The sequence below is a fragment of the Salarias fasciatus genome, chromosome 22 (assembly GCF_902148845.1).
Source record: "Salarias fasciatus chromosome 22, fSalaFa1.1, whole genome shotgun sequence".
NCBI classification, from domain to species: Eukaryota; Metazoa; Chordata; class Actinopteri; order Blenniiformes; family Blenniidae; genus Salarias; species Salarias fasciatus.
In genome coordinates, this window is record NC_043765.1 from 10,613,839 (window position 1) to 10,628,112 (window position 14,274).

Sequence of the window (14,274 nt, forward strand, 5' to 3'; positions counted from 1 at the left end):
AGCTCTCAATCCAGTCCCCCGAGACGGCATTTCCAGCAGTAATGGTACCTCATGAGAAGTGTGCACGGACGCAAGCATGCGCTTTTAGCATAAGTCAGGGACAGAGGATGAGAGGAGGAAAAAAGGATTAAAGCTTGTGAAAGCCGCAGCATCATACAGTATGAAAGAGCAGCGGAATAAAAGCGCGCGGAGTCCTGTGCATGTGCGGAGTGGGAGGGAGGCCGTCTTTTAACATTGTTGTATTTTCAGGCTGCACGTGCACACATAACAAAACACACACTGGCTTTGCACAGTGGCACTATCAGACAGAGCCAACAGCCATAACCACAGATTTACCAGCGGATTTTTAAAAGGGCAAGCAGTGTCTGTGTGAGTCTGTGTGCGTGTGTGTGTGTGTGTGTGTGTGTGTGTGTGTGTGTGTGTGTGTGTGTGTGTGTGTAGCAGAGTGGGATTTGATTTAATCCAAACATGAAACAGTAGATCCCCCAACACACGCGCACACACTCATATGCACATACACAAAGCAGCACCGATCCCTGAAACTGCGTGCGTGAGTGCATGTATGTGTGTACGTGCGTGCGTGCGTGCGTGCGTGCGTGAGAGAACTTGCTTCCCTCAGTCTCTTCCAGTGTTGCGTAACAGCTTGATTATATAATTCCAAACATATATGCATGTCCACAAGGCTGAGCGCTGGAGGGCATGAAGCATGAGAGAGCATCAAATTGAAGAGGGATGGGAAGAGGAGGAGGAGGAGGAGGAGGAGAAGGAGGGGGAAACAGGGGGGGAGGCGGGTGAAGAAGGGACACCATGGCACTGTGAGAGCACTCCAGCTCTCCGGGGACGACACTCTGCTGTAAATCCATTCATGTCGATGCTCACTTTTCCAGGTGAGCAGAAGAGGCAGTGTGACTTCTGTCCGTGGCGTCTATGAATAGAACAAGCTGGAGAGCAAAGGTGGCCTGAGTGTCAAATGACGTAATAACCTGCTGTCCTGAATAAATAATGTCCCTGCATGCAAGATTTAGAACAGGGGTGTCCAAAGTCGGTCCTGGAGGGCCGCAGCCCTGCATGTTTTCCATGTTCTCCCTGCTTCAACACAGCTGATTGCAATGAGGCTCGTTATCAGGCTTTCTGCTGGACTTGGTCATGAATCATCATGAGATTCAGGTGTGTTGAAGCAGGGAGACATGGAAAACATGCAGGGCTGCGGCCCTCCAGGACCGACTTTGGACACCCCTGATTTAGAAAGACTAGCTTGCAATAATGAAATCTTAAACATCAACATGAAACATTTTTGGTTGGGAAATGGTAAATGGTTGATTATAACAGAGGGAAAGAGACAGACTTTGCATCGTCATTTGACTGGAGATTTTAGCATTCAGATGGGATTTTTGCATGTATTGGATTGATCAGCTGGAAATGGTATGACTTCCATGTCCATATTAAATCACATGAGGGACAGTTACAGGTATATGCTCTTTTCTGTATCTGGTGTGATCTGTTGAGCTCGATTGTGTGTCCCAGAAAAAGCAAATGAAAGTCTCTTTTCTTGAAGTTATCCAAACTATTGTCATTTTAACAACGGGCTTGTCGTTGCCACGGTTACAGAGTGCATATTAACCCTGAAATGCTGTTATTCTTAGTTCAGAAATGGAGCCACGTGTCTGTAAACACAGATGTTTTTGTGTTTGCAGACACGTGAAACGGCAGCAGTTAGAGAGGTTATATTGTGCGGTTGGAGCATCAACGAAAGTCAGAGACCTAAAGCAGCGTTAAACTCCTCTTAGGAATCAATCAAAGGCCAGAATGAGCTGTGAAAGAATCATATAGAGAATCTAAATGTCAAAATAACACCGTGCAACATCATTCGTTTTGTTTATAAGTAGATCTTTGTAAATAAGTAGCGTCCATGAAAAGGATGAACATGCAAACTCCTCCCAGAAAGGAGCACAAGCTGGAATCAACCATGACACACAAAGCAGCTGAAAAACAAATCGTTTGAAGTAGATTCTAGTATAAGAATTTACTGAAAAATAACCATGCAAAAAATAACAAATTGCTCTATTTTGTTCCCTCGGTGTGCCTCTGTGGATGTGTTTGGATGGAAAGAAGAATAAATACCAATCACGGTGATATCTGCTCAAAATGAGACAAACGTGAAAAACGGCCGGGAAAGAGGCATCATTGCAATATCTCAGTGTATCATACAAACATGGGGGGGGACGGGAACAACAGCTCGCCAATAAAACCGGCGTACCGAGGGGAAAGTAAAAGCGGCAGCTTAAATTGAGATGACAGTTTGAGAACATTTGAGACTGAGCTTTGGGAGGACAGGAGTGCTTTCAGAAAGCTCGTCCGGGGCGAAAGATAATCAAAATGGAAAGAAGAGGCGAGCGGCGTGAATGAAGTCGGCGCCGAGGACTGGCTGGAGATTTAACAACACGGTAAGAGGTGGGAGGAGGTGTGGAAGAGACACCGGAGGAGAGAGACCACATGAAGCTAATGCACGAGTCCCTGAGCGGAATTGATGTCATTATTAGCATTAGCAGGGCCGCATTAAGCGTCAAGTCTAAAAGGCGAAAGGCGGCGGCGAGAGCACGCAAGGAAGGGCTTAAACACACACTCCCACACACACACACAGACAGGCCCGCGACTCAGAAACAACTTTCTCTTCATCTCCAAACCTTTCCCTATCTGTCCAATTCAATTTATTCATCGACAGCCTTTCTCTAACCCTCCATCCACTCATCTCCCCTCAACCTCCCAAGGCTTTTATCATTCTCAGCTCCCTCTATTTTCGTGCGCTCTCCTCTACTCAGCTGGTAAAAATTGAGTATTTTTCTCCCCTTGTTCACCCTCGGCTGGCTCCTCGGGCGCCCCCCCCCCCTCCTCCACCGCCGCCCCTCCACTTCACTCTATGCAGCGACTTCACCTCAATCTCAAGGATCCAGCCTGTTTTTCCCAACAATCAGGCACGAGACGCTTGTTTTCCAGCCGTCTGTGTGATTTAAAGTAGAACTTTAAATGTTAAGGCTCGGATACACAGACGGGTATGGACGGGAGCCGTCTGTCTTCTCTTGATTGTGTGAATGTTTGCGCAGAAACAAACAAATGGAGAATATTATCTCATCTACATCGGGACAAAGAAGCTTCAGATAACTTGTGTCTGCATAATTTGCAAATGCGATTGTTTTCATGTTAATGGGAAAGACCACAAACTGAGAACAAAAACACCTTAAATATGTTTATAAGTGAACAAACGTTTTAGTTTCACACTAAGGCTAGGATATGATTTAGAAAGTCGCCAAGTGGACGCAACCCGTTCCCAGATTTCTGCCTCTGCAGTCAGAACCATCAGTAACCAGTGTTATCGTGAACTAAAACGTATTTGACACTTCTGAATTAGACTCAGATCCTTCCAACATATAATTTCCTCCAAAGTTGTCGTCAAAACAGCAACATTAAAATCTGCTGAATGGCCGTTGATGCGCAGGTCGGCGTGGTCGTAGTGTTTCTGTGACACGCTGCCTGAGCTGTCAGCTCTGTTTGTTCAGTTTAATGACTCACTCACACATTAAATTTAACTGAAGTTACATCATGCAGTGTTTGGTGGGAGGAAGATGCTCTACAATCTGGACGTTAGCAACAAACGAGCGCAAGAAGACTGTAACCTTTATAACACACTTTGCCTTGGCTTGAAGCGGCTGCGCACGTCAGAGGTCACAGATCGAGTGGGAAAAATAAAGGACCAAGAGAGAGACGAAGACGGATGAAGAACAGAGAGGAGGGAGAGCCGGGAGAGGAGCGGCGGATGCTCTCTGCGGTCCATCCGTCCTCTGTTCTCTTCCCGTCACCAGAGAGAGGTGAGGGGGCTGGTTGTCATGACGGCTGTCGTCATGGCAGCTGGACTCGCTGATAAACACGGGGAAGAGATGTTCGCCTATCCGGCGCTGCAGGTCCTGTGAATTTGTACATTGTCGACCTTCGACGTGAGGCCGACAAAAACTTCGTCCTGGCTGTCGGGTGGCCGAGCTGCTCTGCCTTCGAGCGTCTAAAACAATCATGGCAGCAAATTCTTCGGCTCGCCGCTGCCTGATTCGGCCTTTATGGTGAGGAAACATCTCACGCAGTTGATGCAAACTCTTAACAGGAAGCGTACGCAGCACTGCGTTCTTCAAAGGCAGTTTGTGACCCCCTGCTGCCCCGATCTGTTCTGCCTGTACAGGGTGAACTGTGGATCTCCGCTGGGATTCGCTCGAGCTCCCACAGCCCTCGCTCGCAAAAGTAGTTATGGAGGTAGAGCGTCAGGGAGCAAGACGCTGCAGGTCGGTGCCGCCATGCTGCGAGGACAGCGAGCGGAGTCTCTGTGCAGCAGATTTTACCATCTTTAGGACAAAGGCACTGAATCCTCAGGGAAAAAAAAGACATAGATGAGCAGTCGGTGCTGAAGACAGAATTTTAAGTAATGGGTGTGGAAGGTGATCCTGCTCTTTATAGTTTTCATTGTGGGATAAGGTTCTTCTTCACCACCGTCTCAGAGGTAAACTTTAGTTTCTCCTCTCCGTTTCATGTAGTTACATCATTTTCCCATCATGCCACACATGACCTGCATTCAGAGATGATCATCTCTTCTATGCTAAGACATGACAGCCGAGCTTTCCCATCATCACACACACTCACAGGTATGGGCGATTTCATTCACAGACTCACCATGGAAGCCTGACCTTGAACCGAGGAGTGAACATGCAAACTTCTCACAAGAAGGCCTGATCTGGATTTGAAACTCTTTTGAGGCAAGAGTTGTAAGATGGAAGATGGAAGGATCTTATAGTCAGAGCATCTTTCTCTGCCGCCGTTTAAAAAAGAAAAAAAATCCTTGTTATTGGAAAAAAAGAGGTTCCAGGGGTTCACACAGCTTCCAATCAACCCCTCACTAGGTTAGCTTTCCTCTTCTCAGATTAACTTGAAGTGAAATAATTTTCCCAGTGACAAAGTGGACCTTTCACACCTTTAATCGACTCAACGCTTCAATTTAATTGCAGGTGTACAAAATCAGGCTGCCATTAATCCAAACCTCTCCAAACGGGAGCAACTGAAAGGAAAACGACGCCGCTCGTCCGGTGAGATACAACTTTCTTTAAAACACTGAAAAGTTTTATAAAATAAGACAAGCTTTTAAAACTTCAACTAAAAATAAACAAAAAGCAGATTGTTGGAAAAAGTCTGTGTGTGGCGGGGCGTCCTCCTGCAGGGGGCAGTGTGGGGAACCCGTCGAGGCTCGTCGGCCTCCTCTGCCGCCTCGGCCTGATCGGCTCTTGGAGCTCGTCGTTCCATCATCTCCTCTCGCTGCCTCCTCAGCGACTCGTCTCTTGGTTGCTGCTGGCAGTCTTTGATTCTGATCCGTTCTCTCCTCCGTTCTCCAAGTCCAGCTCCGCTTCGTTTTCTGCTGCTGCTCCTTCCTCCTCCTCCTTTGCCTCCTCCCCCTCCCCCTCCTTATCTCCATCCCTCCGCTTCTGGCCCACGCCCTGCTTGTCCCTGAAGACCTCCACGCCCAGCATCCGGAGGTAGTGGAACCTCTCGTTTCGAGGCACGAAGGCTCGGATGGACGTCTTCCCCCTCCAGCCGCACAGCTGGATGGGACACTGCGGCTCGGCCGGGTTGCTGAGAGACACAAGACAATGGCGAGAGTCAGAAATAACCAGGAGAACCACAATTCTCTTCATAAAAACCACACACGAGCGAGTTCAGATACTTACTTTGGGTTAGGAATGTACTTCAACACGATGCTGCCCATTCCTGAGGAGAGGATGACAACGAATAGAAATCCATACAGTGAGCTCAATAACAGATTATATTCAATACAGATATCAATACAATATCAGATCCAGATTAAACCCCACACAGATCAATTTCCAGTTAAACAAAAAGTGTCTTAATTCTCCCGATGCAGTAACTGGGTAACAAACGCTGCGTGCTGACTCGGCCTGCCTCCTACATCCACTTACAACAGCATTACGCAGCGCCGCTGCTCCTCTGAGGCTCAAACTGGCTCCTTTATGTGAGCTTTTTAGGTCAGTGCCTTGCTCAAGGGCAGCATTTTGGTGCGGAAGGCGAAGGCATTTGCTCTCCTCTTTCATTTGCTGCCAGTTGAACTAATCTGCAGCTCTGACCTGCAGGCCGCCGCTGCGTCCCAACCCGGCGGTTCAACGGAGACCCTCAGTTCTATTGTCGAAAACGTTAAATACCTATTTTCTTGGCCTGAGCGTGAGCGTCTTCCTCCAGTTTGCTGAGGTAGGGGTTCTCCTGCGTCAGCAGCACTTTGATGTCCTCCACACTCACTGTGATGATCCTGGAGTGGATGTACGGCTGCAGAGTGTAGATACCCTGGAAGGAGAGCCCACAACAAACTCTCAGAATGAATTCATTACGGCTTCAGGAGCGTGCGAGTTCGGCCGTCTGGCTGCCTGGAGAGAGAGAGGGGGTTTCCGACGCAAAATAATAACGTATCACCCACTCAAAAAGAATTCGCAGGGCGTGAATGTGCTCGGTATTTAATAACGCTGCAGCGTTTAAGAGCCTGACGTGAATTTGCATTGGAAAGGAGGATTTAGGAAAGCCGTGTGGAAATGAGCAGCAGGAATTTTACAACTGTAGAGCTTTCAATTAATACGGCCCGCCAAGAACAAGAGGCTTTCCAGAAAAGGATCTTTTTTCACTCTTGCAATTAGCCTGCAGCATCTAATTGTGTGTGTGTGAGTGTGTGTGTGTGTGTGTGTGTGTGTGTGTGTGTGTGTGACTTACTTCCTGGGCCAGTCTGAAGGCACAGCCGAACTCCTCTCCATCACTGTTGCGCGACCAAACTTTCACCCCGGTGTTGATGACCTGGAGAACAAAAACAGTTACCGTCTACATCTCTCCCTCGCCCTCTGATTGGACAGATCGAATGTCTGTCCGTCAACTGGCTTTTCAGAGAGTCCACAATGACTGGTTTTATCCCAGAGAGCTTCAGCCACTGTCCTGCTGGTGAACTACTCCTCCGGCGACTTCGGTAAGACCCCCTTTTCAAGTCGAAGCACATTATTTTTGCGTTTACAAGGTCAACATTTGGAAAATGATGTCCAGTAAACATCAACCATGAGGCCTGATCTACTAAAGCTTTATAAAAAATAAGGACAAACAACTTCATGGAAACACTCATAGATTCAAAGACTGATGTGATGTACTGTCTGTGCCGTACCTTATATTTCCACCTTGTGTTGCAAGGCTCTGACATATAGATCAACTTCCTCCACCGACGTGTTAAACTATACATTTCGTGACCACAAGCAGGTGAAGCGAAGCGAGAAGCATGTCTTTCTTGTGTGAACTGCCTGAAGCTCGCAAAACGCTCATCTGAATTCTCATGTTTTGCACGTGTTGTCACTCATGTTATTCAAAATGCCCACAGAGGGAAAACAATCTATTTTCTCGGGCGTGCAGATCAGCTTGCTTGATGCAGGATCACAGTAAATGAATGGAAATCTTATTCAGGCGTTTATCAACTGAGGCTTCTTTTACATGGCAGCATTTCAAATTAAAATTCATCATTTTTGCCAAATTCACATTTTCACTGCAACATTTTAATAAAGATGTCTATGTATATGGAAACTGGCAGTCATGCTACTCTGGAGGCCGCCATTGTTACTGTAAACAAATGAAGCAGTGAAATGTTGCTGCTCTTTGTTTACAGACTAGTCCTTTAAAACTACAAACAGTGAGCAACGATGCTTCTCGCAGTAATATCATTGATGTTTTTAGTAATTACACCAAACTCTTTAGCTCCAGGCAGCTACAGTAGAAGATATTGGAGAAGCGTGCAGCCGGTCTCTGGTGTCCCAGCAGGAGCAGAAGCAATCGGCTCTAATTTGCATCCTAAAAAAAAAGGGATTTGAGATAAATATGCGCGCTGTATTGTTCTAACCTGAGGGAAATGAAGCAAATTTATGTGGTGATTTAACACGAGGCTATCAAAGCAGAATGATCGATATTAAACTCTGGCGAGCAGTGGGAGACGGCTCGAAATCACAGTTTCTTCGCAATGTTTTTCTTAAGAATCATTACATATGCTCGCCGCGGCCCGGGAGAAACTGGAGTAAAAGTGAGAGGCATCAAACGCTGAGGAGAACAAAGCAGAGTGCCACCTGTGCAGGTGCGACACGGCGGACTACAGACATCTGTTTATCCAGCTTCCCTCCATTACATGGAAAAAAAACAACAAAAACAACTGTGTTGTGATGAACACAATACACCTTCATGAGATCGATACTCGATTCTCCAGGAAAGATCGATAATGGATCTATTTTCACGCCGGCGCACCTTCATTCGCTCCGTGTTGTTGAGCAGCACGTTGCGGAGCTCCTTGGACACCATGTACAGGTGTCTCTTCTTGCCCTCGTGGGTCCGGGTCAGGACGTTGAGCTTGGGGAAGTCGGGGGACAGGTCGTAGAAAGACCTGCGAGGAAAACGGAGAGAGCTCTGTGTGTCGGGAAGAGGGTGAAGGCGTCGTGACGCCGTGTGCGGGGAGACCCTCACTGGATGGTGGTGAAGACGGGGTCGTCTTCGGTCAGGAACACGAAGGGGTTCTCCTTGTAGCCAAACAGCTTCATCTTCTTGGAGGGCGGAGGTCTGAGGGAGAACAGGAGTCCGCCTGTGACTCGGAGTGCCGACGGCTTTCCGTTCGATTATGAGCTGGGACCAACGCCACTCACCCGCACACGCCGTCCTGGTTGGCACCGGCTTCCTGGGCCGACGGGTCTCCCGTGGGCGCCTCCTTCTCGGCCTCCCCCTCCTGCGGGGAACCTTCAGGAAGGAGGAGGCCGGATGGATCCGCCGGGGAGGCCGAGCTGGAGGAGGCCTCCTTCCTCAGCTGGAGAGAGACGAGGAGATGAGATGGGGGGGGGGGGGGGGGGGCGTTCAAGAGGGGAGAACTACGCTCCAGTTCCCACCTTGAGTGAGATGTCTGCGGAAATCTCTCATCCGTTAAGAGTGTGTGTTAGTGTGTGAGAGAGAGAGAGAGACAAAGATGAAGTACCTTGGGATATCTTTTGTTCCAGGGCATCGGGGCTTTCTTCACCAGCACAGCCACAAAGAAACCCCCAGTGTTCTGGTGATGGGGCAGAATCCTCATGCTGACACACACACGCACAGACACACACATACAGGGATTTAAGTTTCATGCTGTCACCTACTGTGAAACAGAACAAGGGATTTTTTTCTTCATTTTAAATATATTTTATATCATTTTTCATAATGTGCTCAACAATCTCTCAGGGGGCTCAGACAGTGTGGGATGGGAGCGCCCTCTGCTGGTACTGCACCGGATTAGCATCAGCACCTTCAGCAGAATGACATCATCCAACATTTTGTGTGTGTGTGTGTCTGTGTGTTTTAACTCAATGGGGGAGAAACAAAATATAGAAACAGACACGTCTCAAATATATTTCCCACACTTTCCAAGAAGGACATCTGATTATCTCATTAACAGATATCCAGTTAAACTATATTCAGCTCCAAATGCCACAAACATGCTGGTATCATTTCACATCCCCTCTTCAAAGATCCTCCCTTAAAATAGTTTTGCTCCCCTTCATACACCTTACAAAGCAATTTTCAAGTACATAATCTAATGCAAAAGGTTCGAAAATGAATTCCTCATCTTGGAAAATCAAAATTAACATCACATATTGTGTAAACTCTTCATGATCACATTTATGGCAGCAGTTTCTTCATTTCATCATAAAAAAATTAAATTAAGCCTTTAAAAGTCAGAAAATGATCCATCTGAAAAGCCCCAGAAGCTACAGAACTTGATTTATTTCAGTTTTTATAATTTAGATTCTGGACAACTTTAGTTAAAGAAATAAAATAAAGATCAAAGCATTCATACAATTAAATGATCTGTTCATCCTATCCTAGAGCAAGTTAGTTTGAGAGGAACGTTAACAAGATCATCAAAATGAGCTACATTATCACAAAACACAATGATTCTACTGTTCCCGATGTGATCTTTATCATGCCAGACCAGACACATAAAATTCTAAAAGCTTGCAAAGAAAGTTGTTTGCACCTACAGCTGCATCACTTCCAAGCAACATATACACGATGTCACTTTAGCATCATTTATGAGAAGGACAAGCTTTTTATGGAAGTAGACGGAGGTCACACGACTGAGGAAACGGCTGTCTGTAAACACTTTTCACTGTCTGACATGAGATGACAGATTTCAGTCCAGTGTGTTTAAATCACTCAGCATGAAGCTGCAATCTGAAACAGTGCAGCCCCCCAGTGGACAAATTAAGAATGCAGCTCCCTCTGGGGTAACAAACAAACCATCCACTCATCATACGCTCCTGCAGCGAGCCTTAAACTGTGCTCATACCATCGCTCCAGATGCATGCCTGCCAGTTTGTCCTTGTCTGTCGGGGGGAACATGGTGGGGCGGATCTGCGTGTGACGGCTGCTCGGCACCTCGGACCAGTCCGAGTACCACTGGCCTTCTTTGGTCATCAGCTGCAGGAGAGAAGCGCACAAACCGCAGTCAGGTCTGAATGGCCCGGCGGAGGTGTGTGAAGAATGACGTTTGGCAGTACCTTCCAGGAGGTCACTCCCGGCATCCACTTCAGGCCCGGCAGGTCGGCCGAACTGTCGGCCAGCTCCAGGGCTCCTGGAGAGGGCAAATCGCTGGTTCAGTGTACTTTTAATGCTCTTAACATTCAACCAATCCTATTAAGTCCTTTTCTATCTAAACTGTGATGTACTGCATTGTAAATCCAAAAGGCTCTCACTCGCTGCACACCATGGACAATTCTACATCCACTAAAATAAAGTATATCCAGGAGACATTAAAGAAAGGTTTAAGTATCAATAGATACAAATCTTTAAGCCTCATCGACTAGAACTAGTTGTTTGTAAACTTCAGTGTTGGATAAGGAGTAAGTGTGGAATGATGTTGCCTCACAGAAAGAAGATCTGGATTTACTCTCAATGACTCTTAACTGTGAGTGGGTGTGAGACACAGGTCCTCCTTTTCAGCCAGTGTTACCTCGAGTACAAACCCTGCTCTGAATGTGGTATTTATAAATCACACATTTATTCCTCCATCAATATGGAATCAAAATCCTGACTGAACACATGACGTGAGTCACCGTGTCAGTTTGTTACCTTCGCTCTTCTCCAGCAGCGCAGCGATGACGGCTTCATCCTCCACAGGGTTGAGTGAACAGGTGGAATAGACCATCCTCCCTCCCACGGCCAGCTGCTCCACGCCGCGCACGGCGATACGCAGCTGCAGCCTGGTGGAGACACATAAAATACACTCTATAAAGTCGCCCGTTTTTCTAGATCAGCACCAAAGGAAAGCACTTCACTCTCTTATTTGTTTAATGGATTCGGTCGACTGCACAGATTCCTGAGGTGTAGCGTGAGCACGTGTCGTGCACCCCCTCCCCCACTCACCCGTGGAGGTGCAGGCTGTTGCTGGTTGTCCATTTCTTCCACACATCTATGTTCTTCCTCATGGTGCCATCCCCGCTGCGAGGCAAAGAAGCAGACAGAGGCGCCGGTCAGACGCGTGACGCCACAAGAGATCCCCGACATGGCGACTGTCTAAACACTGCCTCCTCCGGTCTTCATTAATGCCCCCCCCCTTCGGCTTTACAGAACTTCGTGAGGCGTTCAAAAGATTTACAATGTGAACGCATGTTGTATTTATGTTTGGCAAACTGAGAGAAAGCAAGCAGCTCCTTCAGAAAAGATGTAGGCGCCGTGCTCCTCGTTGTCATCCGCCACATGAAACCTCCTCCCACATGAGGCCAAAGCCTATGAACCATATTTTCCTTCTTCAGCAGCTTCCAATCCCAGACTGACCTGCAGGGCACGTCGCAAAGGATGCGGTCGTAGAAGAGGACGTTCTTCCTGCCGTCCGACTCGATCTGGAGCGTGGGGATGCAGGAGGCGTCGTGGTTGACCACCATGATGCAGGGGCTGTTGAGGCGCTTGGCCTGGTGCACCAGCAGGTAGCAGCGCTTGTTGTCCACGTCATTGGCGATGACGAAGCCCTCTGAAAGGCGGCGGAATGAGGGCGTTCATGCACATGGGAACTGACTCCCACGTCTTTTATAGTTTAAAATGCATTTCACCCACCAGGAAACGGTACGTCCATATCGGCGTGCAGCATCTCAATCAGCTGGGCAGTTTTTGAACCTGGAGCTGCACACATGTCCAGAATCTGCAAAGAATGATGCTGTTTTACAGGCCACTATTGAAGGGACAAAAGGATAAATATGAGCATAATTGGGGGAGTTTTTTACCTTGTGATGGGATTCGATCTTCATGAGAAGAGGAGGGATCATGCTGACAGCTTCTTGGCGGCTGATGTTTCCCTGCAAGGACAAACAAACATGTCTGCTTTACTGAGCTGTAAATCAAAACACTACCTCAACAATAAATACCCTTGTAAAAAAAGCTTGTATTTGAACTCCTAGTTTCCTGTGTGACTCACAGATTCAGTCTCGCTGACCAGAAACTGGTGAAACTTCTCCAGCAGGGGAGACTTCCTGATGATCTTCCTGCTCATGTTAGTGTGCCACGCCTGCTCATCGGGGTACCTGGACAGACGAAAAACACACTGGTGTTGATTTTGAGGTGTGAGATCGTGGGTGACCTCAGCTTTGACCTGAACCACATGATGGAGATTACCAGCTTAGAGGCTGTGGAGCCTCAATTTTCTGACCATCCACTTCCAGCTCCTGAATATCTTTGAAGTACTTCTCCTTCAGACAGTGGAGAATCTCCTTGGCATGGCTGGAGGCAATGGGATTCAAACCATTGTTACTTAAAGATTCTTCCCATACCAGAATGACAATGAAATCAATCTTACTTCAAGGTTGCCTCCTCACCTCTTGTACCCAGTAATACGGATGGTTGCCGGCAGCGGTTCCCTCATCGCCTCCATGAACTCTTCAAACTCTCCATCGGGCACCAGGCCCTGCTCCTTGTAATAGTGCTCAAATAGCTTGTTTTCCTTGACAATGTCAGCGTATCCAGCTCCCCAGCCCTGGGTTAACACATGGTTATTACATGAAATCACATCACAGATCACTTTAACTTAGAGAGCTAGATTGTCAACACAAAATAGTCAGACATGCGAGAAAACAGAACCTTTAGGTTAAGCTGAAAACTTAAGTTGCAATAGTTATCCCTGTGAGGTCTACAAGCAGAATGAAAATACATTTTAATTGTTATCCTCAGACGGACAATTTCTGGCTTTGTTACAGGCTGTAAATGGACATCTCCTCGACTGCATGCAAGTCCAGATTAAAATAATATCTCTTTTGGCAAAATGAAGGAACAAACACCATGTGCACGATGGTTAAAAAGCTCGCACGTTTCTAAAACAGCTGTGATAAGCTAACAGAGAAGACTACTCGCTAACTTCATGAGTTTAGAAAATGTAGCAAGCAGCAGTTACCACAGAGTTTAACTGAGCCGCCTTTACAGTTTCAACAATAGATTAAAAGTCATGTGTGTTGCCTCTGTCATTAGCCGGGGTCTGTGTGCAGCCTTACAGCGTTGTCTCTGTCGTCCCTGCCAGTATTCTGGTTTTTCTGCCTCTGCCTGCTTCTTTTCCCCATGTTGGAAACACACACGACCCTGGACACAAATCTGCGGAATATCGCGACGGGAAAAAGTCGACAGACGCGCATCAAATTCAAGCAGAGATAAGACACAGTCCGTGGCTTTCAGTAAGACGCGCTGTTCCCGTCAACGTGTTGCCTCTGACCCATGTGAATCAGGACCCCGGTAAGGAGCCCGCATATTCTGCCTGATTAAAAGTCAGCTTCGCATCAATCAGATACATAATTCAATATATTATATCTCACCCGTAACACTTGCCAAATCACGTATATTTATTTTATTCCATGGTGGTGATACAAAAAAAAAAACAAGAATCCAGAAGCGATCGGTACTGACAACCTGACCTGAGTTCCGTTTTTTTCTGGCGCCTGGTGGCTACGGCGACCGCCATCTTGGATGAGGATACACACTTCCAGTATTGCTAATTTCTGCTAAGGAAGGAGGTCTTAATAATAATAATAATAATAATAATAATAATAATAATAATAATAATAATAATAATAATAACAATAATAATAATACATTTACATTTACATTTACATTTACATTAATATAACACAACCTATTCATTTTGGCATTACTCTATTTGTCAGTGGTATA

At 46.8% G+C, this 14,274-nt stretch overlaps 1 protein-coding gene across 1 annotated transcript; it reads right to left on the reverse strand.

The window, feature by feature from the left end:
* Positions 1–4,996: 4,996 nt before the first annotated feature.
* On the reverse strand, positions 4,997–13,808 carry nsun2 (NOP2/Sun RNA methyltransferase 2). The gene is made up of 19 exons (XM_030121258.1): positions 13,605–13,808; positions 12,936–13,093; positions 12,736–12,840; positions 12,539–12,644; positions 12,348–12,419; positions 12,181–12,265; positions 11,905–12,097; positions 11,494–11,568; positions 11,200–11,330; positions 10,629–10,702; positions 10,418–10,548; positions 9,071–9,167; positions 8,748–8,905; positions 8,572–8,664; positions 8,356–8,491; positions 6,802–6,882; positions 6,246–6,384; positions 5,757–5,796; positions 4,997–5,661 (listed from the first exon to the last, which is right to left on the reverse strand). The coding sequence occupies exons 1-19, from the start codon at positions 13,740–13,742 to the stop codon at positions 5,355–5,357; spliced, it is 2,319 nt and encodes a 772-aa protein (XP_029977118.1). The 5' UTR covers positions 13,743–13,808; the 3' UTR covers positions 4,997–5,354.
* Between the last annotated feature and the right edge of the window lie 466 nt (positions 13,809–14,274).

Coding starts and splice junctions, on each gene's coding strand:
- nsun2 (XM_030121258.1), bottom strand. CDS start 13,742: ATGCGCGTCTGTCGACTTTTTCCCGTCGCGATATTCCGCAGATTTGTG. Junction 10,549..10,628: donor CGGGAGTGACCTCCTGGAAG/GTACTGCCAAAC, acceptor TCTCTCCTGCAG/CTGATGACCAAAGAAGGCCA. Junction 8,906..9,070: donor GGAACAAAAGATATCCCAAG/GTACTTCATCTT, acceptor GTCTCTCTCCAG/CTGAGGAAGGAGGCCTCCTC.